Raw genomic sequence first — 26,047 nt, 5'->3', positions numbered from 1 at the left:
AATAAAGCAATAGAGCATGGGACACAGTCCAATGCCAGATTGCCTACCCAGCATGCATGAAGCCCAAGGTTCAACCCTCAGTACTACCAGCAAAAATAAATATAAATAAAAAAAATCACATGTATATAAGGATGTTGTATATGGATAGGATGTCTTCTGAAATTAATAGGGGAAAGATGAAACTATTTAATAGGTAGTGCAGTACAAAACTGGATTTTTTTTGGGGGGGAAGAGTAAATTTTAGACTCACTGGGTAAGTTGGCAAGCCATCACTGTGACAAAATGCCTGAGGAGGAGGAAAGACTGAGTTCATGATTCTGGAGGTTACTTGATCATGTTGCCATGGCGAGAAGGAGAACAAATATGACAGCTATGCATGCCGAGGAAGGCTGCTCAGTTCGAAGAAACCACTAAAGAAAAAAAAAAGCTAGCTCAGTCTTATGTATAACAAGGTTCCCTCACCCCGAGCCCATTAAGCTATGAATCACTGACTGGACTGATTGACTCGTGATGATGCCATGTGGATGGTCATTAGGGATAAGATGAGATGACAGAGTTAAAGATGTGAGGACGAAAAGCAAAGGCTTACAGCAGGTACGAGACAAGCAAGTAGGCTTGGTGAAAGGACAGGTCAGCAGGCTCCCTGGCTCCTCTGGAGCCACCTTCCCTTGAGCATCGCGGCTAAGCAAGGCCCTGCTGCCCTTCCATTTATTCTCACTCTATCAGACTTGATTGCATGGATGGCTTCTAGCAAGAAAGGAGACCACCTCTGCCGTCCCCTAGAGGAAGCCCTAGAGAAGAGGCAGCCAACAAGAACTTCAGTGAGAGTGTTGGTGGCTGGACTAGAGTGAGCTCCCTGCCGTAGACGTAAGAGCTGGTCGTGTAAATGTGAAAACAAAGACAGTTATGGTATGGTAAGGAGCTAGCAGACCCTGCCAACACCTAAGACCAGCAACTCCCACAAGGGCCATGTGACTGGTAAGGCTGGCAAGAGCTGATGACCAGCTAGCACATGGTCAATGTCCACAGTAGCAAGGTGAGTCAGAGGTGGACAGAAGGGTGCTTCAGTCACCCCTATCTGGGTGGGTTATGAACAACCAAAACAGTAGAACTCTGAGGCCTTTAATTCCATCAATTAAAAAATCAATTTACAATGCTCTGTATATACTGCACCTTCTCTTGAGTGTTAGAGTTCTGTCTCACCCGCTAATAGGTTTATATACTTTGATGTCCCATAACTAAGTTGTATATCTGGCTCATTGGTGCTTAGTAATTTTTTGTTGTTGTTGTTTACTAAAGTATCAAAATGTTAAAAGTTACAGCACATATATATCAGTGACTCTTTAAATTTATCCAACAGCTTCATGTAGTCCAAATTCATTTTGTTTTCATATATTCCATCAACTAAAAAGTCAGTTTTCAAGTTGTGGTGGGTGCATGCGCTTTTACCCAGCATTCAGTAGGCAGAGGCAGGTGGATCTCTGAGTTTGAGGCCAGCCTGGTCTATAGGGAGAGTTCCAGTACAGCCAGGGCTATGTAGAGAGATCCCGTCTTGGAGAAAGAAAGAAGAAAAATGTCAGTTTACAAAGCTAGTTAGAAAAACTGAATCTTGCCAGTATCACTGCTGTCCTTTGTGCATATCTTGTGGCTTATGTTTTTGTGTTTTAATGGGATTCCTGTGAGTGCGAACATGTGTGTCTGTGTCTCTATGTGTTTCTTGCGCTTTATCTTTGGATCTTTTCCTTCTGTTTGTTTGTTTTGTACTATTCTGATTGGTTTGTTTCTGTTTTATCTTATTTTATTATTATTTCGATGGCTGTTTGTTTTCTATCGAGAGACAGAAAGGGGGAGGGTTCATGGAAGGGAAACTGTAATTAGAATATATTGTGGGTGGGAAATGTATTTTCAATAAAAATTGGTTCCTCCAGTTCACCACAGACAAAAGACTCTACTGATCGAGGTATCAAAGTAGAGGCTGAGACTCACAACCAAACTTTGGGCAGAGTGCAGGGAATCTTAAGAAAGAAGGGGGAGATAGAAAGACCTGGAAGGGACAGGAGCTCCAAAAGGAGACCAACAGAGCCATAAAAACTGAGCCCTAGGGGCCCTGAAGAGAATGATACCCCACCCAAGGACAATGCAGGGTGAGGACCTAAAACCCAGGCTCATTTGTAGCCCATAGACTCAGTCTCCAAGTGGGGTCCCTAGTAAGGGGAGCAGGGACTTTCTCTGGAATGAACTCAGTGGCAGGCTCTCTGGTCACCTCCCCCTGTGGGGTGGGGAGCAGTCTTGCCAGTCCACAGCGGAAGACAATGCAACCAGTCCTGATGAGACCTGATAGGCTAGGGTTAAATAGTCCCTATCAGTGAACTAGGGGAGGGCCATAGGGAGAGAAGAGGAAGGGAAGGTGAGTTTGGGAGGAGAAGAGGGAGGGGGCCACAGCCGGGATACAAATTGAATAAATTGTAATAAATGATAATAATTTTAAAAAGAAAAAAAAATGGCTCCTCAGAATGTTAAATTTTTTTCTTTATGGTTTGAATATTGTGTGACACCTGTAAACATTTTTTTTTTAATCTAAAATTCTGTGTTCAGAAGGTGTTTATTTGTTAATGGAAACAGTACTGCGTACACCACAGGCTCTACCAGCATCTTCTGAAGCGGCCTGCCTTGTGTGGCCAGGAGGTGGCAGCATGCCCCAGCTCCTTCTCGGTTTTCAGACCCACCCCTAACTTCCCGCCTCTGAAAAGTAAGGTACACAAAGAGCTTCAGGCTCCCGCAGCGGAGATGCAGTGGGTTCTACCAACCAACAACTGGATCCACTGCTACTAATTATCGCCAGTTTGCTAATTCATAATGGCGTGATACAGCAACATCCTCAGAGAGAAAAGAACAAGAGGACTTCCGCGGGAATGGAGGATAGGCTGTTGAAGGAACCTGGAACACCTCCTATCTGCAAACTTAATGACCATTCAACCCACTATGCATGATTAGCGTGAGGTGTATTTGTACCATTTTCAATACATAACTGCTGATTTCAATGAAATCAAACAGCTACAAAAACTAATGGGGATTTTTAAGTTGGTTAACTTGCGGAGTCTGTGGATACGTAAATCCAGACTGACTTTTTGTATCCTTACACCACGTATCAAACCTTTAAGATGTTACTAGTCTCTAATCTTTTAGCAGAATAAGTAAACTGTAATTTTAGGCAAGCCTGTTTTAAAACAGATATACAATTAGTTGTCTATTTGGTTGGATTGGATCTGATCAATAGCAAAATGTATTAATATGCATCTCTTCCTAATTTGTTTTACTCTACCAAGCTGACATGCTTGCCTACAAACCATTAGTTAATAGCATCCTTGAATTAAACCTTACGGGGTTCCTGGCAAGCTTTTTAAACCATTTTTATTTGAGTTCTTACTTCCTATGCCGTTTCCAAGGAAATGAAACCATCAGTTACTATTTAAAAGAGAAAAATAAACTGTCTTGACTTGCCAGCTTAGTTTTGCCTTCAATAACAATGAGCCAAAAGGTCATTAAAGACAGTCCTTGGGCTGGAGAGACAGCTCAGTGGTTAGGGCCATTTGCTGCTTCTCCAGGGGACATTAGTTCAGTTCACAGCACCCACATCAGGCAACCTACAACTACCCGTGACCCCAGCTCCAGGGGACCTGATGGCCTCTCCTGGCCTTTAAGGGCCTCCTGAGCACATGGTCTATATACACAGAGACAGATATAAATTTAAACAAAATAAAAGTCTTGTTTTAAAGACAGTCTCTAGAAAGCAAAAAAATGGGTAGGGAGAAATGAGAGAAATAAGTAAAGAATGAGTAAAATTAACTGATCAAAAATCCCCATTCCTTATTTAATTGCAATGTTGTTGGTACTATCTATGTTGAGGGGTATAGTCCCATATAGAAAGTTAGTTTTTCCTTTTTTTCTTTCCTCAAGACTATTATCAACAGAAAAAGTAAATAACATGTCAATCCTGTTATCAAATTGCTGACAGTTTGATATTTCTTTAAGAGTAGGAGGTAATGACCCCTAAGTTCAGAAATCTAGAATTTAATTTAGAACACAGATGAGCGGGAATCCTGGGTGTCAGGCTGTGTCAAGAGCTGTAGAAGTCACAAGAGTTCAGAGCTAACTCTTGAACATACTTCCCCCAAAAGTACACCAGAAAGGCATTTTTCCTTCTAGTTTGGCTGCCAGGGCAGGGTGTGGGGATGTAACTGAGTCACAGGTTGCCCTTTCATTTAGGTTTGCCCTTGATGAAAGCTTTTCAAAAGTAATTAATCATTTCTAAGTACTTTCTTCCAAGTGCTTTAGAAGTTCCTGGAGAAACAGATGTCAAGTGTCGGCAGAGAGGTGGGGAAGGCGCAAATGTGACTTCAGCAGTTTACATCTGCTATGAAAATGTCACTACAAATCCCACTGCCATACATAATTAATACAGTCTATAAAAACGCCTTTTAAAAAAAAATTAGAGGACTGGAGAGAAAGCCCAGCAGTTAAGAGCACTTTCTACTGTGTCATAAGGATCCAAGTTCAGGTCCCAGCACCCATGTTTCTCTTGCACACCTGTAACTCCAGCTCCAAGGGATCCAACATCCTCTTCTGGCTCTCCTGGACTCATACACATAAAGACACTGACACACACAAACAAAATATTTAATGGGTCAAAAATATTTTCAGTATGGTAGACATGTCAGGGATGGAATATGAATTTATGGTTTATTTATGAGTAAAAGAGTGAAGTTATTCCTTCAGAGAAGGGATGGAGAGAAATGAGAATTCTGAAGCCAAGCTTGACAGAAGCATAGATAAAAGACTGGTCATGTAGCTAAGTTAGCTGGAGGCAAGGGAGTAAAGAGAAAATTAGTGCCTTGGCTATCAAATGGCTATCACCAGTGGAAAATGCTAGAGTTTGGGAGGGATAGATACTGAAATGTCATTGTGTTCAAGAGTTAAATTCAGGGAATAAGAAATAAAATTGCATCAAGCTGACAGTAAAATAAGTAGGTATTTTGATACCCAAGCTTCCATCATTTCCAAAAATCATACCCTACAGTAAAATCATAGCCTTACAGGAATACAATTCACTCTTTTCCAAAAGACTTTAAATGTGCAGCATGTTTAGAACAAGCAAAAATGTGGCCATTTGGTTTTTGAGGAGGTAACAGGCGTCAGCTCTATAAAATATCACTGAAACAAAGCCTTCTGGCTGAGATGCAGCTTGGTGGGTGAGCTGCATGCACAAAGCCCTGAGTTCAGGCACCAGCACCTCATGGATAGCACAGTGGAGCACTCTTGTAACCCCGGTGATCAGAGGGTGGAGGGGAGATGATCAGATGTGTTCGAGGTCATCCTCAAAGCCCACCTGTGCACTTGTGTCAACGATGGTGAGAAATTGTGTTTTCGGCTGAGGCACAAAGAAAACCGAATCTAGCACCTTTATTTAGTCAGTGGGTTCAATTTCCCATTTAAAAGTTCAAGGCCAGCCTGGACTGTATAGTGAGTGGTTGTCCATCCAGAGATACACAGCAAGACTCTATTTCAAAGCAACAAATAACGCCTCTTTTAAAGTACGAGGTTAAACTTCATCCTTACATGAACCTTAAAGACTTGTGTTTATGAACTCATTACCAAAAATCAAACAAAACAGAGTAAAAGTTCCTGCTTTGACCTAACAAGTCAATGGCGCCTATTATTTTCAACTTAGTTCAAACAACAGTCAATCCTATCGGTATCCAGTGACATCAGAGAAACAAATTCTTTTCCAATGGCACATTTGGCTTTTCTAAGAAGCCATGAAAAAGTTGAGAATACCGCTGTGTGTTCATACCATGGAAGGTGAGGGGCAGCAGAAATCTAAAATTCAATTCTATGCCACTGTAACCATCCCTTTTCAAGAGGACTTTGACAGCATATGTCAGCTTAACCAATGGAATTTGACAACAGCCAATGAGACAATAAATACAGAAGTTCCAAACGTAAGGAAACAAAATCTGGTTGCTTTTGAGTGATCAAGGGGTTCGATTTCTCACTGAAATGTGAAACCATGTAAACAACTGCCCTGGCACCATCAAGCAACCAAACACCAAGCCACCAAACCAGGTTGCCACTTTTTCCAATGATTGTGAATTATTCACTCAGTGGAAACAACAGGTCCTTCCTGCATGGTGACATCCCCCCACCACACACTCTTGTGGTGTGTGTGTGTGTGTGTGTGTGTCTTTCCTGCATGATGCACTAGGCCATGGCTTCATTGATCAGAAACTTAAGGGTGGGAATTACAACACATGATAGGGTCTATAAAGGACAAAGAAGAGAGAGATTTCTGTCAGTTTTAATTTCTGCCATTATTTCCAACACTTAAACAATCTAGACATGATTGTCTAGTGAACAAATAAAACTTCTGAGTAAAAAATGTGTGGCCTTGAGGTCAAGACTCTAGCTACATCACAGTTCCTGTAGTGGCTGGAATGGGTGTGGCCCCCATAGGCTCATGTGTGAATGCATGGCCCATAGGGATTGGCACTGTTAAGAGGTATGGCCTTGTTGGAGAAAGTGCGTCACTGCAGGGGCGGGACTTTGAGGTCTTCTATGCTCAAGCTATGCCCAGCGTGGCACACAGTCTCCTTCTGCTGCCTGAATATCAAGATGTAGAACTCTTCAGCTTCCTCTCCAGCACCATGTTTGCCTGAGTGCCAACATGCTTCCCACTATGACTATAATGGACTAAACCTCTGAAACTATAAGCCAGCCCCAATTAAATGTTTTCCTTTGTCAGAGTTGCTGTGGGAACCAAAAAATCTGAGCACAGAGGTCTTTCCTCAGACTGATACTCCAGTCAAGGACCATGCATGGAGATAACCTAGGACTCCTGCACAGATATAGCCCATGGCAGTTTAGTGTCCAAGTGGGTTCCATAGTAATAGGAACAGAGACTGTCTCTGACACGAACTGATTGGCCTGCTCTTTAATCACCTCCCCCAAGGGGGGAGCAGCCTTACCAGGCCCCTGAAGAAGACAATGCAGGTACTCCTGATGAGACCTAATTGACTAGGATCAGAAGGAAGGAAAAGAAGTCCTCCCCTATCAGTGGACTTGGGGAGGGGCATGTGTGCAGAGTGGGAAGGAAGGAAGGGATTAGGACGGGAGGAGGATGGGAACCACAGGGGGGATACACAGTGAATAAAGTGTAATTAATAAAGAAAAAAAATAATAAAAGTTACTAAAAAAAAAAAAAAAGAGTTGCTGTGGTCATGGTGTCTCTTTACAGCAACAAAACCCTAAGACAGTTTCCAAACTAACTGAAAATAAGAATCATCTTGTAGCTGGTAGATATGGCTTGATGGCTCAGTGGATGTAGGCTATTACTGAAGGTTATTAACCCACATCCCAATTCCAGTCATTCTCTGCTTCCTGATCCACAGTGATGTCAGTTGCTGCTGCTTTGCTCTCAGCCATTGCTGCATCCGAAGCCACTCCACCATGCCTTTCCCACTACAAAAGACTGAAACCTGTCTGCAACTGTGAGCCAAAATAAGCCCTTCCTCCTTTGTGCAAATTTTTGGTCATAATGACGGCAAGGTAACTGATGCACACATACCACATGTGCGCACGTGTGCAAGTGTGTGGTGTGTGTGTGTGAAGTTTTGAAAAAGGCTTCAAGTGCCAGTTCAGCTGATGCCCCAAATCTGCATGTTGATTCTAAATAACTAGTCTACATCTTTTGCAACTAAGTAATTGATGCGTATTTTTAAAATATGTGAGCCATTGCCTTTTTTTCTCTTATCATGTGATGTTCATCCCGAACAATGATTGTTCTTACACAGGGGCAAAGAAGTAGGAAGAAAGAAAGCTGAACCTTTTCTTTTGAAGGGATGTTGAACAGTCAAAAATCACGGAAACGATTTCCGCTTGAAAGAGTCAGATTTTGTTTCTGTCTGATCTTTTCTAGATAGCTCCTTGTCTCCAGGCCACATGCCCTGGGTCTGCAGCACCACTGTTCAGTTGGTGTGAAGAGTTACTCATTTGTTCCACTAAGCTCCAGCAGGACACACCAGTGATTCTAAGCGTGTTCAGCCTGCGCAGAACTTCCTTTTCAGTAGTGACTTTGGCGACTTTAAACCTTTCCTTTTGGTTGTGTTTTTCAAGCACGTTCCATAATTCCAGTCAGAAATCTTCTCAGAAATGTTGCAGGCTTCAAAGAGTTCAAACCGCTGGGCAGTGGTGGCCCACACTTTTAATCCTAGCACTCGGGAGGCAGTGGCAGGCGGATCTCTGTGAGCTCAAGACCAGCCCGGATTTACAGAGTGGTTCCAGGACAGCCAGGGCTATACACAGAGAAAATCTGTCTCGGGGGAAAAAAAAAGTTTAATCCATTATGGTGGGGAAGGCGTGGAAAAACAACACACAGTATGGTAGGCAAGAAGCAGATGAACCAGGTACATCTTGTAAGGAATGACATTGAGAGACCAAAAAGATTAAAAATTAGCAGCTATTATTAAGGCCTGAACTATGTGGGTGGAGAAGTCTAGTAATGCCCTGAGGGGAAGGACCGCCTTATTGCATTCTTTCCCCACCTATTAGAGAGAGATAACAGTTGCTAGGAAACTGGCCCATCCCCCTAGAGAGGGACACCAGGTCATTATGGTCTGGGGACCTTCCTATAGCCAATCAATTCAAAATGTAGCATTTTGACCAATAGATGCTTGCCAGGCAGGAATTGCTCCTGCCTTGTGCATGCTGGGAGGGGCCAGAATCTATATATCACCCAACTAATCTGGGCGCAGCACACTCAGCTCCCACTGCTTCGGTGGTGGGTGTTTTGGGCCTAAGCTGAAGCTTGTAATTTACAATAAAAAGACCCTCATGTGTTTTGCAACGGAGTCGATTCCTGTAGATCTTTTGGGGACTCTCGAACTGGGTATAACAACATGAGCCTGGCATGTTACTTAGTGTTTCATCTTATACAAGAATCTGATGCCCTGCTGGAATGGATGCTACTGTTGCATCTACAATATCTATCTATCCCACTCTTCTACCTTTTACACAGAATCCTAATTTCATGCATGATTACCAGAAGATCTGTGTCCTTCAGGAGAGGACGACGGCTCCCTCCTCAGTGCTGGGGTATGAATCCTAATTGGGATAAACCTATCACAGAGGCTGTCCCTGCCTTACCCATTACCTAAGCCATCACAGCTTACAACCACCGTCACTCCAGTCCCAGGGGATTCAACGCCCTCCTCTACCCGCTGCCAGAAAGGCGTGCTGTCCATACATAAGCCCAGGCAAGACATTTATACATAGAAACAATAACTTTAAAAAAAAAAAAAAAAAGGAAAACCCAATTTTTTTATATGAAAGGTTTATTGGATGAAGATGGAGAGGCTAGGAGAGAGACATGTAGGGGGAGGGGAAGGGGTCGCCCTGACAGAGAAAAGGGGAGGGAAAACCCAATTTTAAAGGCACGTCTGGAATCCGATCTGTCTGGGTCAGAGCGGCTTAGCTTTGTGCAACGACTAGGGCTGCAAATAGTGGACAATGCGGCTGCCTTGCAGAGCATAAAGAACAGCTCGTTACTCCATCCCATTTGTTCAAGGCCATTCACTCACAGGTTTATTCCTGTCAGAACCCACGAAAAGCAGCCGTTATGGCAGGGAAATCTGAACACGCAACTGGAAAACTGGGGGAGTGGGAAGGAACAGGGGCGACAACGGAGCGGAGACACGCGAGGAGGGGCCGGGATCAAGTCCCCTCTGCGGGCCCGAGGTGCGGTGGCTGGGGAGGGCGGGGAACTAGCCCGTCTCTGCCCGCGAGCGGAAGGGGCGGGGCCGACGGAGGGTCGGGCGAGCGGGAGCGGAAGGGGCGGGACCTGCCGCCGGTCATTGTGGCCAGTGTACGCCGCACGTGCTGCTCCCGGGCTAGCGCTGGCTCTCCGGTTGACGGGAAGGTGGGTGGCGCGTCCTGAAGGGACCCCCTCCTCGCCCGCTTTCCGCCGGACAGCCCAGTGCTTCCCCTCGGGCCCGGGCCTAACGCTGCGGTTTAACCCGGAAGTTAAAGGTGGGCGAGCGCGGCGGGCTGCGGAGGAGGACGGCGTTGTAGCGGGTGTTTTGTTATCCTGGGAGAGCAGCTGTGGAGTCGCGCTCGGGGCCCTTCCTGGGGGAACTGAGGTATGGGGCGGCGGGAGGGGCGCTGAGAGCCTCGAGAACGCCACGCCAGGCAGTAAGGCGGTCAGGAGAAGTTCAGCACCGGGAGGACCGAGGCTTAGTTAACGGGTGTTAGTAGTAGGGGGAGGCAAAGGTTACTGACTCTAGGCCCCTCGACAGGGGTCAGATTTCTCTGGTCGGGAAATGGGGCTGAGTTAATGTGTAAGCTGGGCGACAGGGCGCTGCTTCTGAGGCAGCCGGTGGCGAGTTTTCCTTATGCTCAGTGTTGGGGGCTTAGGGGCCGGGTTTCCACGTGAATCGGAGAGCATACAGGTCTCTGCGTGTGCTCCTATCCAAACATCAGATCGTGATTGTTCCATATCCCCAAGTAATAGCTACTAAGTAATAGTCTGGTAATAGCTAGTAAGTAAATAGCTAGTAAGTGACTACTATCATAATTCGTTTGAACTTAGAATACTCCATCTTTTGAGAGCTGGTTGGGTTTTTTTTGCGTCCACAGTAACATGTTTTTTAACCCAAGCATTTTACAGTTACTCACATCCTCACTAAATTCATTTTTAAAGCCAAACTTTTCCACAATACCGGCTCAGAACAAAGCCCACAAACGTGTCTTCATGTTTGTTGAAAATTTCCGTATCCTAATGAGACCAAATGGCAAATACACAACAATATTTTAAACAAATTCATGTTTAGTGCGAATTTTAAAATATTACTACCTTTAATGCAGACCAACACTACCTGCTATAAACAGTAACTTAATTTTTTCTTAATTAGCATTAAATTCTGCTAAATGCTTGTGGTGTTCCATGCCTTTAATCGAAGAGTGGCAGAGGCAGGAAGGATCTCTGTGAGTTCAAGGCCAGCCTGGTCTACATAGCAAGGTCTTGCACTATATATATTGACCTTGTCTTAAAAACTAAAGAAAACAGGAAAAGTCTGTAACATAGAGCTTATTAAAATTGTCTGTGGCTGGGATGTAGCCCGGTAGTGGAATGCTTGTCTAGCCAGGCAAAGAACCTGAGTTCAAGACGCAGCACTATCAGAAGGGGGCAGGCTTGCAACTTGGTAGCAAAGTTAAAAGTGTTTGCCTACCATTTTTAGAGCACTGAGTACATTCCCAACAGTGAGAAAAGTTCTGGTATACATACAGAGTAACAAATTTAATCAGGACTGATGCATAATTAAAAAGGAAATAAGTTCACTGTGTAATTTATGTTATTAGTGCACTTAAACTTCCCAAAATTTTTTCTGTCATCAGTGGTAGTATTTCTCCACACTAGGTGGTTTAATTCTTCATGCTTTGTCAATTTATTTATTCTTGAGCCTGTTTCCTTTCAATGTTACAAGTTTTTAGAGATTTTTTTTCCTATGCTATAAGTTAATATGCATTCATATCTTGTAGGAAAGAAGTTACTTGGGAAACTCCTCCCCGAGCACAAAATCCAGCTGTATTAAGCCTTTTGTAAGCTATTTCAGCTCAGAATGGCAATGGAATCCAGAGCAACTTCAACTTTAAAACCTCAGGATCATCAAGAAGAACTAATAGTAGTGAAAATAGAAGATAGTAGCTTTTCTTGGAGTCAGAAATGTAAACAGAATGGGAGTACCCCATCTTGCCAAGAATTGTTTCGCCAGCAATTCAGGAAGTTCTGCTATCATGAAACACCGGGGCCCCGAGAGGCTCTGGGCCGACTCCAGGAACTCTGCTATCAGTGGCTAATGCCAGAGTCACACACAAAGGAGCAGATCCTAGAGCTGCTAGTGCTGGAGCAGTTCCTGAGCATCCTACCTGAGGAGCTGAAGCTATGGGTCCAAAAACATGCTCCAAGAAGTGGTGAGGAAGCTGTGACACTGCTGGAGGAACTGGAGAAAGAGTTTGATGATCCAGGGCAGCAGGTGGGAGCAAAGACATGATGTGTTGTGGGGAAAAATCTGAAGCCTAGAGTTTATAATATCTTATCTGGTTAAAATGTTGTCTCTGAGGAACCACAACCTTGATATAACAGTAGCACGTACTCTTTTTTTTTTCTACTATTTTTAAAAATTTATTTACTTTACATCCCAATCATAGCCTCTTCCTTCCTCTCCTCCCAGTCCCACCTTCCTTTCCTCTTCTCTATATCCCTTTTCTCCTCCCCCTCAGAAAATTGACACCCCCCCCAACCTACCCATCCCAGCACATCAACTCGTATCTGGACTGAGCACATCCTCTACCACAGTGGCCTGGCCAGACAGCCCCCCACACACACACCAGGGGTAAGTGATCAAAAAGAATGCAAGAGAGTCCTTGTCAGAGACAGCCCCTGAGCCCCTTGCTAAGGAGACCCGCATGAAGACCAAGCTGTCCATCGTGTACATATGTGTAGGGGATCTCCATCCAGTTTATGAATGTTCCTTGGTTGCTGATTCAGTCTTTGCAAGCCCACCTGGGCCCAGGTTCATCTGCACTGTTGGTCTTCTTGTAGAGCTCCTGTTCCCTCCAAGTCCTATCCTTCCCCCAACTCTTCCATAAGACTCCCTGCACTTCACCCAATGTTTGGCTGTGAATCTCAGCATCTGTGTTAGGGGTGGGCTGTCTCCCATGGCGAGGTCAGGCATTAGTTGGACACTTTCTCTATCTCAGCTTTATCTTTATCTGAACATCTTGTAGGCAGGGTAAATTTTGGGTCAAAGTTTTGATGGTGTGTTGATGTTTTCCTCTCTCTACTTAGAGTCCTGTCTAATTCAGAGGGTGGTCTCTTCAGTCTCCATGTCCCCTGCTAGTATGGGTCTCTGATAGAGTCATCCCCAAATCCTCCCAGAAACTTACCCTGTTGTAGGTTTCCAGCCTGTCTCAGAGATGCCCCAGGCCACAGTTTCTTTTTCCTCTGCATGCCCTCTGTCCTCCTTCCCACCTCCTTCTCTCTCCCCACATTAAGATTACCACCCTCATTTCTCTCAGCACTCCCTTTCCTATCCTGTTCCCTCTCTTCAAGCACTTCCTTTGTCTTTTTTATTTCCCCTTCTCAGTGAGATACATACACCCTCCCTTGGGGCCTCCTTGTTACTTAGTTTGTTTGGGTCTGTGAAGTGTACCTATACTATATGGCTAATACCTGCTATAAGTAAGTACATACCATGTGTGTCTTTCTGCTGTGATCGCACTCAGGATGGTCTTTTTTACTTTCATCCATTTGCCTGCAAGTTTCATGATTTCCTTGTTTTTAATAGTTGAGTTGTATTCCATTGTGTAAATGTACCACAGTTTCTTTATCCATTCTTGGGAGGGATATCTGGGTTATTTCCAGTTTTGGGCTTATAAATAAAGCTTCTGTGAACATAGTTGAGCGAATGTCCTTGTATGATGGAGCATCTTTTGGGTATATGCCCAGGAACAGTAGCACATACTTATCCCTGCCCTTTTTCTCCCCCTGTGCTTTATCTGTGGCAGTGGCCTCATTAACCTTGAGGCTTTTACTAAACACGTTTTACTGGTTTTAGGTCCCAGATAGTCCGCAAGGACCATGGAAAGATTTGACATATCTCAAAACATCCCAAGATTCAGCAAGCATCCAAGTCCGTCCTTTGAAGACACAGCTAAAATCCTGGAAACCTTGCCTTTCTACTAGAAGTGGTAAGAATAAAAACTTATCTTCAAGATTATGTAAGCTAGGCTTCTGGATCTAAAGACGCAGATTGTATTTATAAATTTGTTGCATGTGAACATCATTGTATTACACAAACCAGAGGTGCTCACTTCAGCAGCTTTGTATTCAGTGATCTCATGAGTTGTGGTCATCCTTCCTTGTATGGGTTTCCCTATTGTTGACTCACTGAATCATTTTGTAACTTTGTAGAGTGCTAAAAATGTCTAATGCTGTGGTACATACTGAGTTTCCATCTTCAAGTAGAGAGAAAGGCAGATGGATCCTAAGTACGGTAAGTTGTGGAATACAAGTAGGCACTCTGTGGGTACTGGAATGAGAGTCAAGGAAGGCTGGAAAGTTGGCTCAGTGGTTAAGAGCATTTTGCAGTGGCCCTGGGTTCAATTGCTAGTACCCACATGGCATTTTTACAACTGTCTGTAAATCTTATCCAACAAACACCCTTTACTGACTGCCTCAGGTACCATGTATGCACATGATGCATGACATACATGCAGCAAAACAGCTATACATATGAACATGAAAAAATAAATCTAAAAAATAAATAAAATTTAAAGAAATATTCCAGGAATACTTGCTGGAGGAAGAAACACCTAAGCTATAATTTGAACACTCAACAGGAGAAAGCCAGGTAAATAGGCAGTGCAAAACCAGTAACGTGAGAGAATACAAACCATTATGGAAGTTAAACGCACTTCAGTTTGACTTGCGAATTGATAGGGAAGGGATAATGGAAGAAAAGACGCAGAAGTTGTTAAAGCCTTTATGTCACACTAATTCCTATCATACTTGTAAGGGGTGCAATTGATAATGGTAATGGATAAAGCAGTGCTATTGTTAGATTTGTGGTTTAGAACGGAACTGTTGAGTACAGAAATGATTTGAGAAAGGCAAGATTGGAGGCTTATTAGAGACTTGAAATCCAAGAGGTCACAGTAAATGAGGAAACCTGTGTTAATCTGAGGCGTAGAAATTAAAGCTTAATCCTATCCTTCAGCATTGAAAATGCCATTGCATTAGCATTCAAAGCAGGTCTTTGAACATGATCACATTTAAGTCTTGAACAATTTTTCTAATAATGGTACTATAAATATAAAAGAAAAAAATCTGATGTGTTTGGTATGGGACATTTGGGTACAAATAAAAGCAAAAAATACAATATGACAGTCAGTCTAGAGAATTGGAGACCTGAGAAGACATGAGCTTAAAAATTAAATAGTAAATGAAATCTAGGGTAGAGATTTTCAACAGTGAGGATACATGAAAATCCGGATACACCCTGAGGGAACATGTTTGGGTTTTTTTTGTTTTGTTTTGTTTTGTTTTGTTTTGTTTTAGTTACAAGCCCTAAAATCTAAAATGAAAAGCAACAAACAAAACAAAACAAAAAACAGAAAAGGAGAGTCACATGTAGTGTCTCGCATCTTTAATTCCACCTTTGGGTGGCTGTAGGATTACCCTACGTGTGAGGCCATTCTGGGCTGCTGAGTGAAACCCTGTCTCAAGAAGAAAAATCCAACAGTGATAGGTGTGGGTCTCAGTATCATGCTACAGAGAAGCTAACGATCCAAAAAGTACTCATTCAGTGTATGCAGTTATAAAATTGGTGGCTTTGACAAGACCACTGTCACTAGAAGTACCAGAGCCAAGAAGAAGGTAAACTAGAAACCAGACCGCAGAATGGGAATGACTCCAGACAAACCCTTTTAAGAAATTTTACTGTGAATGCAAGTGAGGCTGCTCAGCAGATACATGTGCAAGGAGCTTGGTTTTTAAGGAGGTGATTGAGTTTTAAGGCATGACTTGAGCTTAAATTAATAAGACGGATTGTTTTGGGTTTCTATGATAAAATACCGAAGTTATAATACTAATAATGCTCCTAAAGTGATGGGAAACAGTTCATTTTACCTCTGAATTCCATATTATATATTATGGCAGGGCAGTCTAGACAGCAAGAGCTTGAAGCATCTAGTCACAGCGACAGTAAAGAGCAGAGAAAGCATGTACATGCATGCCTACTACTGTGCTCATTTTCTCCACATTACACAATCCAGGACCCATATCCAGAAATGATACAGTCCACAGTGGGCGGTCCTTTCCATATCAATTAACATAGTCAAGATAGCCCCACCCCACGTGCCAACAAACAAGAACACAAGCATTAACGAACGTGTGACAGTCCAACCTGATCTACACAGTCTCACTGAGACAGTCTTCCCAAGTGATCCTAAAGTGTGTCAGGTTGATAATTCAAAACTAATCAATGCAGGAAATCAGAAAGAGGTTGAAAATAATAGAACAGAAGTAGTGAGCATGTGATCAGTTTAAGTCTTAAAGGGAGAAAAAGATGAAAGTCAAAAGGAAGATGTAGGTTTTAGCACTGGAAAAAGAGAAAAGATCCTGGGAACAGTGACATCTTTGTAAGTAGACCCTTCTATTTTCTCTTACATAAAAAGTGACTAAGCTAGCTGTAGTGGACATGACCTATAATCCCAACTACTTGGAAAGTTGGGTAGAAGAATCCCTTGAGACCAGAAATACTAACCAGGCTAACCTGTGGAACATAGCAAAATCCTTTCTATTTATTTAAAAAAGAAGATGACAGCTTGAGAATAACTGAAGAAATAAAAATTCTGGGGTTTTACTAATTTTATTTTCTTTTGTTTTGCTTTTACCATTTCAGATTCTAAGAACAATGAAACAACAGCAAAAGAAGACATTTCCAAAGAAAAATCAGTGGGACTCTCTTGGGATCCTTCATTTAGAGGTGTCAGCGATCACGAAAGCAATTTAGAGTGGCAGGAAAGACGTTCCCCTCTCCACAGGGGCAGTTTCAGTCAAGTGATCTTCACACACAAATCCTTAGCAAAGAGAGACCATCAGGATGAATCTCAAAGATGTGTAATTCTAAGTACAAACTCTGTAACATGTCAGAAAGTTTCTACAGAAGACAGACCTTACAGATGTGATATATGTGGGCACAGCTTTAAACAGCATTTCTCTTTAACGCAACATCAGAGAATCCATACTGGAGAAAAGCCCTATAAATGTAATCAGTGTGGGAAGGCCTTTAGTTTGAGGTCTTATCTTATTATTCATCAGAAAATCCATAGTGGTGAAAAGGCATATGAATGTAATGAATGTGGGAAAGCCTTCAATCAGAGCTCAGCCCTCACTAGACATCGGAAAATTCATACAGGTGAGAAAGCTTGTAAATGCAACGAGTGTGGCAAAGCGTTCAGTCAAAGTTCTTACTTAATTATACATCAGAGAATTCACACTGGTGAGAAACCCTATGAGTGTAATGAATGTGGGAAGACCTTTAGCCAGAGCTCAAAGCTCATTAGACACCAGCGAATTCATACAGGCGAGAGACCCTATGAATGTAATGAATGTGGGAAGGCTTTCAAGCAGAGCTCAGAGCTGATTACCCATCAGAGGATACACAGTGGAGAGAAACCCTATGAATGTAATGAGTGTGGAAAAGCCTTCAGTCTGAATTCAAACCTCATAAGACATCAGAGAATTCACAGTGGAGAGGAGCCCTATCAGTGTAATGACTGTGGCAAAACCTTCAAAAGGAGCTCAGCCCTTGTTCAGCACCAGAGAATCCATTCTGGGGACGAAGCTTATATATGTAATGAATGTGGGAAGGCTTTTAGGCACAGGTCAGTGTTGATGCGCCATCAGAGAGTCCACGCTATTAAGTAACATAACACGATGACTTGTAAATACATCGGTATATTTTTCTCTATGTTAGCGGAAAGGTTGGCTTTGGAGTAAAATTCCATAAAGGTAGTTTTTAAAAAACAAACGGTCTTTAGTCTAACTTGCTTTGTGCAGCACATCCCAATGTTGGTGCAGATTTTCTTTGAAACTTGTGACTTACTGGAACAAGATATATGAGCATTACTTCAAGCTTTGCTCTTAACGTTAGGAATACTCAGGAAAAAAAAAAAAAGAAACAGTAATGTAATACTGAGACCTACGAGAATGTCCTGGGAAAAGGCTTCATTCTGTGTGTTACAGCATCTGATTGTCAAGTGTCTGTGAGATAGCTGGATGGTGAGAGGCTGCTTAAGGAACTCAAAATAAGTGAGAAAACAGTTTCATTGGTTTGTTGATTCAAGACAGGCCTGAAACAACATATATACAAGTGGAGAGCCCCACCTGTACCCCAACCCCTCAGCCCCCTTTGTGCTGGGAAGTGAGCTTAGGGCGTCACTGCTAGACATGGGAAGTAAGTACTATGTTTTTTGGGGTTTTTTTTTGTTTTTTTTAAATACCTATTTTGTGCCAGGGACTAGGAATGTAATGAAGAAAAAAAGATAATTTATACAGTCTAGTGGCCATTACCAGTTAGGTGAAGTGCTTTTTAAGCACTTTCCGCATTTCCTTGTCCAAGAACTGAAATGTGATAGGAAGATTGAGGAGTTGACCAGGAAGGAAGGCCAGGTAACAATAAAGGAAGATGGGTTTTTTTTTCGTTTGTTTAATGCCAGAAATAAAACCTGGAACATTGCCTATTGAGTTGAGAATTGGAGCCACCTGTGTGAGAAGCATGACTGCAGGACTCTGAAGCACTGCATAGGAGCCTATGAAGAAGTGGCTATTCGTACATAAAAACCTGGAGTCTTTGGTCCGAGCACCAGGAAGAGCTTTGTCTTCTACAGTGTGGCCTAATGGAAAAAGCTAATAAGTAGTTCCTGAAACAACATTTAAATTTCTACAGAGGGTGGTAGGAGTAGGTTCTTTAGAGAGTATTGGAACAGCAATGGTAGAAGATGCCATAGCAACTGTATATAAGACCATTTCTCCAGCTAAGCACAATTGCCTGTGCTCAGGTGCTCAAGAATTGTCGATTTCTGGGTCTTTGGCTTTTTATTCAAATACCTCACACATACTTTGTTTTATGCCAGCAATATCTGGCAGTATCTTGAAAATTTTAAGGGCAGTGCTAGAGAAGTGACAACAGAAAGTAGTAATTCTTGTTAGGACTTTCCCTCCGTTAGGAGTCCATTAGGAAAAGCATCCTAAGGCTGCACACAATGCAAAGGTAAAAAGTTGATCAGCTCAAGAAGTCTTGGCATTCCTGTACTCTGGACAGTAAGACAAAAGGAACAAGTATTCCTGGCCAATTTGAGCTACATGATGGGACCCTTACCCAAAAATACTGGGGAGAAAAAAATTCAAAGACCTAATAGTTTGGAGGAATAACATACCTTAGCAAACTCAAATCTGTAAAATTTATGAGGATACTGTCTTGGACATTTATAGGTGTGTACTAAACAATAAAAATGAGCTAACTGCCTAATGTAGGTGTTAAGTAAGATAATGTTAAAAAGGGAAATATTTCAGAGCTCTTACATAGATCAGAAGGAAATGTAACAGGTATTTACCAAGGGCTTTGTATATGTGCTGGTCACTAGTACACATCATATTTTGTACATGGGAAATGGAAGCTGACAGCTAAAAGGTCAGAATTTGAATTCAGAACCCTTTTCTGAAAGCACTTTATACTATCCAAGAAGTTCCGTTAACATTTAAGCAAATCACAGAAGTGCCAGTGAACAACATAGATGTCCAGTCTTCAAAGTTACAGTTATTGGAATGAAGATCGTATTTGCTTTCCATATAAAACTAACAAGGATCCAAGCAAATCATGGCTCTGATATGAATACATTATCTTTGGCAATACCAGAAGCCTTAAGTACTGCCCTTGTCTTTGAAATTTCTACCCAGAAATACACTTAAACCACGAGTATGCAGCCTTATAAACTGTTAAAAGATGTTTAAAATCCATGATATGTTAAATATACAATATATACAACATGATCCCACGTAAAATATTATGCATTAAAAATAATGGAAACGTACAATGTCAAGATGTTATACTAGTTTTTGTATTTCAAGTTTTATCACAAATCTAATGCTTATAGAGGAAGGGGTCGGAGAACACAGTTCAGTTGTAAAGCCTAAATTTGACGTCATTAAAGTCCCAGGCTTAATCCCTACATCCCCAACCCTAGGTGAGGCCGGTAGGGAACAGAGTCCCAAAATATTTGTGAAAACAAGCACTTGCTTTCTATGACAACCCTGTCTCAAGTCTTAAACAACAGAGGTCTTTCACTGTTGATAAAAATCAGTGCAGACTTACCTTCTTCATAATATTAGAATAATCCCCTTCAAATCCCCTGTGAAGTAGCTTGAAGATTTTGGCTGAGTAAAGCAAGTGCTTTTAAGTGATTAAGGCGGCGGCAGCGGTTTGTAACTCTGAGGCCAGGCACAAAGGAGACTGCCCTGGGGAGTCGGGCGGTCAGCCTGCGCCCGCTGCTTGCCTAAGCGCGGGGCTGAGCGGCCAGGAGCTCGGCTGCCCACCCCGCCCCCTTCCCCTGGTCGCTCGGGGACCCCACCCGGCGCCCCCTGTGTCCTCCTCCCGCAGCAGCGGCCGTCCCGGTGGGGGGGTCGGGGGGAATGGCGCTGCTGGACCTGGCTCAGGTGGGAAAGGCCTTATTCAGCTTCCTGCTCTTGGCGATGCGGTGACTGGTGCATTTCACGTCCATCTACCCCCAAACAAGGAGGCAACAAACAGCCCTAAATCATGCTCCTTAGTGTCTCTCTGAAACCGTTGAAGGGGTGGATCCTAGCCTGATCAACTCGGAGACATTCTCAGAACTAGATTACCCAAGTATGAAGCACTCCTTTGTGTGCAAGATCATGATGATCCAGCCATAGATGTAAGAAACTGTTTGGAAAATACCCAAAAGTTGATGCTAGTGACTTATAGGTGACAAAAAGGTTGGCATTAATCCTAAAATTAATAATTTGACTTAAGCATATGAAGTTGCAAAATATGGTCCCATACGGATTTGTGATAATGGAGTAAGAGTCATTTCAAACACATTTAACACGGTCAACGGGGTGTGGCTCACGAGCTGCCTTACATAGCAGACAGATAGGGCTTTGCTGCCACGTTAGAGCAGTCATATTTTGGAACTCCACCCCCAAGAGCCTACATCTCTGCCAATGTAACAGGCTTCAAATGTGTGACAGGAAGGTCTTGTCTCATGAGGAGGGACGTCCTAGGTGCGGCAGGAGAGCTGACGGCACTTGCTCAGCGCAGGGCTGAAGATTACTTTACAGCTAAAGCAATAGCCGAGCAAGGTCAGAGATTTGCAAGGTCCGTTGCCATGCCTGGGTTCAGATGAGGTGTCATGGCTTTCTTCATGTGTCACTGCCTGGCATGGGTGCTATCTGACCACATTCAACTCAGGAGCGTCCAGGGCAGCACTCTGTTTTTCAAAGCATAATTCTGCTGTGGCTTGGTTCATCTGTGAACCTGCAACAATACACATTCTCTTGTTGCCCTTATGGAACCTTGCTACGAGCAGGGGAACTCCGCTACAGGTTGTGATGTGGAGGAGCAGCTGAGGAAATCCTAGATGTGTAACAAGTTCTGTGAGTGTGTACGTGACAGAAGTATGATAAATTATGTTTATAGAAATGCTTTCAAGGATCTACCTTCAAGAGTTTTCTCACATGTATGTTTTGGTATGTGCTCTTTATTTGCATGGCACTTGTGTTTGTGAAAAGAAGAAAAAAACAAAAAACACTAGTCTTGGCCAAATAGTGTATTTTGTGGAAGTATAAAATCAAGACACTTGGTTCTCGGGAACTGGTTTGTTTGTTTTTTTTAACAAACCTATCTGTTTGTTAAACTAACTATCTACCTATCTATCTACACACCCACACATGACTGATCTGCAGCAGACACCATGACAGTACCCTTCAGTAGGGAAAATTTCTTATATGACTGTACTCACTCGGAGGTCTGTATGGGCAGGATAGCAGCAGCTCTGTGAGAAGGGAACAGGCCATGGCCACCCTGTGTGAAGTGAATGACGTGTGCCAGGAGGGGCACACTGAAAACCTTTTCATGCTTTATGCCTACCTCTTGTAGTTGTTGCGGAGGAAACAGAAGTTAGAAATTGTGATACGGTAGGTAGGCCTTGCAAAAACAAGTGGAAGACTTTAAAATAATAATAAAAGAGCTGGAGTCTAGCATTTATATGAATCTGTGAGGTTTTATTTATTTTTATTTTTATTTATTTATTTATTTTTTTTGTCTCACTGCAATGACCCAAAAGTGGCTGAGATTAGTTTTTAATCATAACCATGAATGAAGGCATCTTTGGTACCGACTGTTGGTTCTGTCTGAACCCTGTTAACCACTGTGCTAAATCCTCCCTTCCCTGTTCTTCACCCAGCTTACTCCATCTTTCCTTAGCTTCCTTAGCTTTTTTCCAGGGTGGGGGCTGTTCTTTTTTTTTTTTTTTTACTGCGAGTGGATGTTTTGATAGTTTTAAGGAAAAATGCGTTTCAGACACAGTTCACACAGGAGCTGTTTTCTTACCCAATAAGTCCGTATTGTTAAATAAGAATGTAATTTCACGATACAGGTATTTAATATCTTTTTTAAGTAAGTAAATATTCTAGTTATCAGTAAACTGCAGTAGAGAATTAAGAGAGGACATAGTGAAGTTTACTGTTAAAATCAATCAATATCAAGCTAAGTCTTGATACTGTATATGGGTTGTTTTTTTTTACTGTAATAGTCTAGTTTTATTTAAGTTGAATTTCTGTATTCAGTCTGTATGACAGTAACTAGGTGAGCCTAGTTATAAATGCATGCTGTACCCTCCTCTCTCCATCACGCAGCTAAACTTGCTTGTCAGCCTGTGCTTAACTTGTGGTGAACTGGACTTCTGTTTAAAACAAGCAAAATTGTAAGGAACAGAGGGTTAGCCTCCCGCTCCCACCTCACCCCCATCTTTTTAAATGTTATTTTGCTGTTCCTTCAGAATTTGGTGGCATCTGATGCCTGCTGTTAACCAGCCCCTATGGCAGCTTCACATCCTGTTACCGTGGCTTCCATGTGAGTGCTTAGCATGTAGCGCACTAGCAGTAACTGCTCCTATTTATAGAGGACATTTTCATCTTACTGAACCAATCCCTTTGCCTATGACTATACACATGGTCTAAATCGCAATAGATGTGCAATAGTGTATATACTATAAATACACAACATACTTAGATTTTTCTGGGCCAAACTATGTTATCCTTCCGTCTCTCTTTCTTCTCCCCTCCCCCTTCTCTTTCTCCTGCCTTAGGATGAATTTGTTCGAAGGGCATTTCTCCATGGACATAGATGCATATTCCTTTTTTCCCCCCTGTGAAATGGGTAATATTGTCCCCTGAGGAAAGTTGCACAGTGGAAACCAGTCTAGTTATGACCCACTACATGTCTGTTCTTTTTAATCACTCTTCCATGAGTTGAGTTTTGCTGAGTATGTTTGTCATTTGTCAGTTTGTTTAGTGGAGTTTGGTGGATGCCATTCTTTGCACTGCTGAAGTGAGATCTTGCTGACTAGTGAGCTTTTTTTGTTGATCCTAGTATGGGCCAAGAAACAAAATGCAAATGGCTGGACAGACTTCTTGTGTTCTGTAAATATTTTTTTTTAAGTATTCTGTATGTGTGTTTTATGTGGTCATGGAGTATTTCCTTAAAGCAAAACTTAAAGTATGCAGACAGTTAACTGTTTGTTTAGCAAGTTTGGAGTGAAGATAAAATAGTAAGAAATACTGTAAATGTCAAAGCATCACAGCAGAACTGTAGGAGCCCATATTTACAATAAACTGTCTTAAAAAAAAAAACTTCGATCATTACTGTTTTTCCAAGAATTCAGTAGGTACAGAAACAAGTTATCTCACAACTATATTCTCATGTTAAAGGAGCCGAAGATGATGATCTTACGAAGTGGATGCCAACATCAGCTGAAAGGAAGTTTTGTCTTTCAACCGCCTTTTCTGAAAGCAAATAACTAAGGCCTTTCCCTCTGCTCCATGTTTTTTGTTGTTGTTTTTTTTTTTCTGCCGGGGCCAGCCGGGCAGAGTCAAACGGTTCTTGAGTTGGGTGTGAGGATTAAAATTAATAAAATAAACACACAGCACACAAGAAACTTTTTAAAGGTCCAGACTCGACAGCCATAGCAAAAGGCAGACAGCCGCAACAAGCAGTGCCAGCAGCCAGTCTCAAGTCTCTGCCTGCCTCCTCTGCCTCTAGCCTTCTGACCTAGCTCCTCCTCCTTCTCGCCCCTTCCTGTCCTCTGGCTCCTCCCATTGCACAACATTGTATCTAGTTGCTTTACTTGGGTCCTGTTTACACAAGAGTTGAGACAGGATGCTTGGAGCATCATCTTCAGCCTTCTGCAGTAACTGTCAGCCTGTCTTTTTATTGTAGAGTTTCTAAGCGAGAGTAGAAACATCTCAGAACAATGGTTAATTTGCACAAGGAGCCTGAGGAAGAGGTGTAACCCTCACAAGCCATCCCACCTGTTGTCACAAACAAAAGGAGATGGACTTGCAAGTTCTCCTCTGCCATTAGTAAAAGGCCTCCAAAAAGCCATCTCTCCGCCGAGATTTAAATATCAAAGCAGGCCGCTGAATCACGGCTCCCGACAGTAAAGCGGCACTTGCCTTACATGAATTTTAAGTCAGTTTTATCCCTTCTCTTTCTCCCTCATCAGCCTGCAACCAAAACTGAGAGGATTGAATTTTTAAGGCATTTGACAATGACCTGATAACTTACTTCTATATGTAAACTACTAAAGAGAAAAGTCACACCTACGCTTCACTTAAAACCCTTTCTCAAAATTACTCAAAACATGGGACTAGAGAGACAGCTCAGTGGTTAAGAGCAGGCACTGCTCTCCCAGAGGACCAGAGTTCCATTCCCAGAACCCACATTGGTTTACCTCCTGTATTTCCACGTCTCGGAGATTCGTGCTCACTTCTGGCTTGTGCAGGCATTTGCATTCATATGCTCATAACTTAAAAACAGTCATCCCAAAGGTCTTAGCACCTGGTATTGAAGAAGGATGGTATCTTGGTAGATTTAGTATATATGTGAATTTAAAAGGTTCTTGCTCTCATTCCCATGCTCCACCCTTAAAGTCTGGCTGTCAGAGCTTCCTGATACTGTTTATTTGACCCAAAAATAGAAACTAAGGGTGCTACTTCCCTTTTTTTCTACCCTTCCCACCCTCCAAACTAACTCCATTCATGTTGTGGTCCTTTACCTGAATGAGTTAAAAGTAAAGCTTTAAATTTTCAGTTTCATTACAAAATATCCCCATTGCGTGCTGGTACTACTAAGCAGCTGAACTGCATATTGAATATATAAATGTTAAAATTAACAAAAAAATATACTGAAGGTTTTTACCAAATATATTCGGATTAGGGAAGAACACTAACAGGAATAGTTCAAAAGTTAATTTTACTATGCACAGTGGGATTATGGGTATTTGTACTTATCAACACTCACAATTAGAATAGGGGTTAAATGATATTTAAAACATTGAATCAATGGAACCGAACAGAGGACCCAGAAAAATAAACCCACACACCTATGGAAACTTGATTTTTGACAAAGAAGCCAAAACCATTCAATGGAAGAAAGACAGCATCTTCAACAAATGGTGCTGGTCCAACTGGATGTCTATATGCAGAAAAATGAAAATAGATCCATATTTATCACCCTGCACAAAACTAAAGTCCAAGTGGATCAAAGACCTCAACATAAAACCAGACACATTAAATCAGTTAGAAGAAAAAGTGGGGAAGACCCTAGAACTCATCAGCACTGGAGACAACTTCCTGAACAGAACACCAACAGCACAGGCTTTAAGAGCAACAATCAATAAATGGGACCTCATGAAACTGAAAAGCTTCTATAAAGCAAAAGACACTGTCATCAAAACAAAACAACAGCCTACAGACTGGGAAAGGATCTTCACCAACCCTACATCTGACAGAGGGCTAATATCTAGTATATATAAAGAACTCAGGAAGTTAAAAAGCAACAAATCAAGTAACCCAATCAAAAAATGGGGTATGGAACTAAACAGAGAACTCTCTGTAGAGGACTGTAGAATGGCAGAAAAACACTTAAAGAAATGTTCAACATCCTTACCCATCAGGGAGATGCAAATCAAAACAACCCTGAGATTTTACCTTACACCCATCAGAATGGCTAAGATCAAAAACTCAAGTGACAACACATGCTAGAGAGGTTGTGAAGAAAGGGGAACCCTTCTTCATTGCTGGTAGGAATGCAAATTTGTACAACCACTTTAGAAATCAATCTGGCGCTTTCTC

At 42.3% G+C, this 26,047-nt stretch overlaps 1 protein-coding gene and 1 pseudogene across 1 annotated transcript in view; both read left to right on the top strand.

Annotated features, from left to right (window-relative positions):
• Positions 1–9,880: 9,880 nt before the first annotated feature.
• The window catches only part of Znf397 (zinc finger protein 397), a 47,171-nt gene continuing 31,004 nt past the window's right edge, over positions 9,881–26,047 (top strand). Inside the window, exons 1-4 of the mRNA XM_060378607.1 lie at positions 9,881–10,080; positions 11,590–12,083; positions 13,668–13,800; positions 16,515–17,538. Coding sequence (XP_060234590.1) covers positions 11,670–12,083; positions 13,668–13,800; positions 16,515–17,538 — 1,571 coding nt within the window. The 5' untranslated portion in view covers positions 9,881–10,080; positions 11,590–11,669. The remainder of the gene's footprint in view (positions 10,081–11,589; positions 12,084–13,667; positions 13,801–16,514; positions 17,539–26,047) is intronic.
• On the top strand, positions 17,547–23,515 carry LOC132652367 (ceramide glucosyltransferase-like; annotated as a pseudogene).

This window comes from Meriones unguiculatus, chromosome 2 (assembly GCF_030254825.1).
Source record: "Meriones unguiculatus strain TT.TT164.6M chromosome 2, Bangor_MerUng_6.1, whole genome shotgun sequence".
Classification (NCBI taxonomy): Eukaryota; Metazoa; Chordata; class Mammalia; order Rodentia; family Muridae; genus Meriones; species Meriones unguiculatus.
The sequence above is the reverse complement of the archived record's forward strand: the minus strand, read 5'-3'. Positions and strand labels throughout refer to the sequence as shown.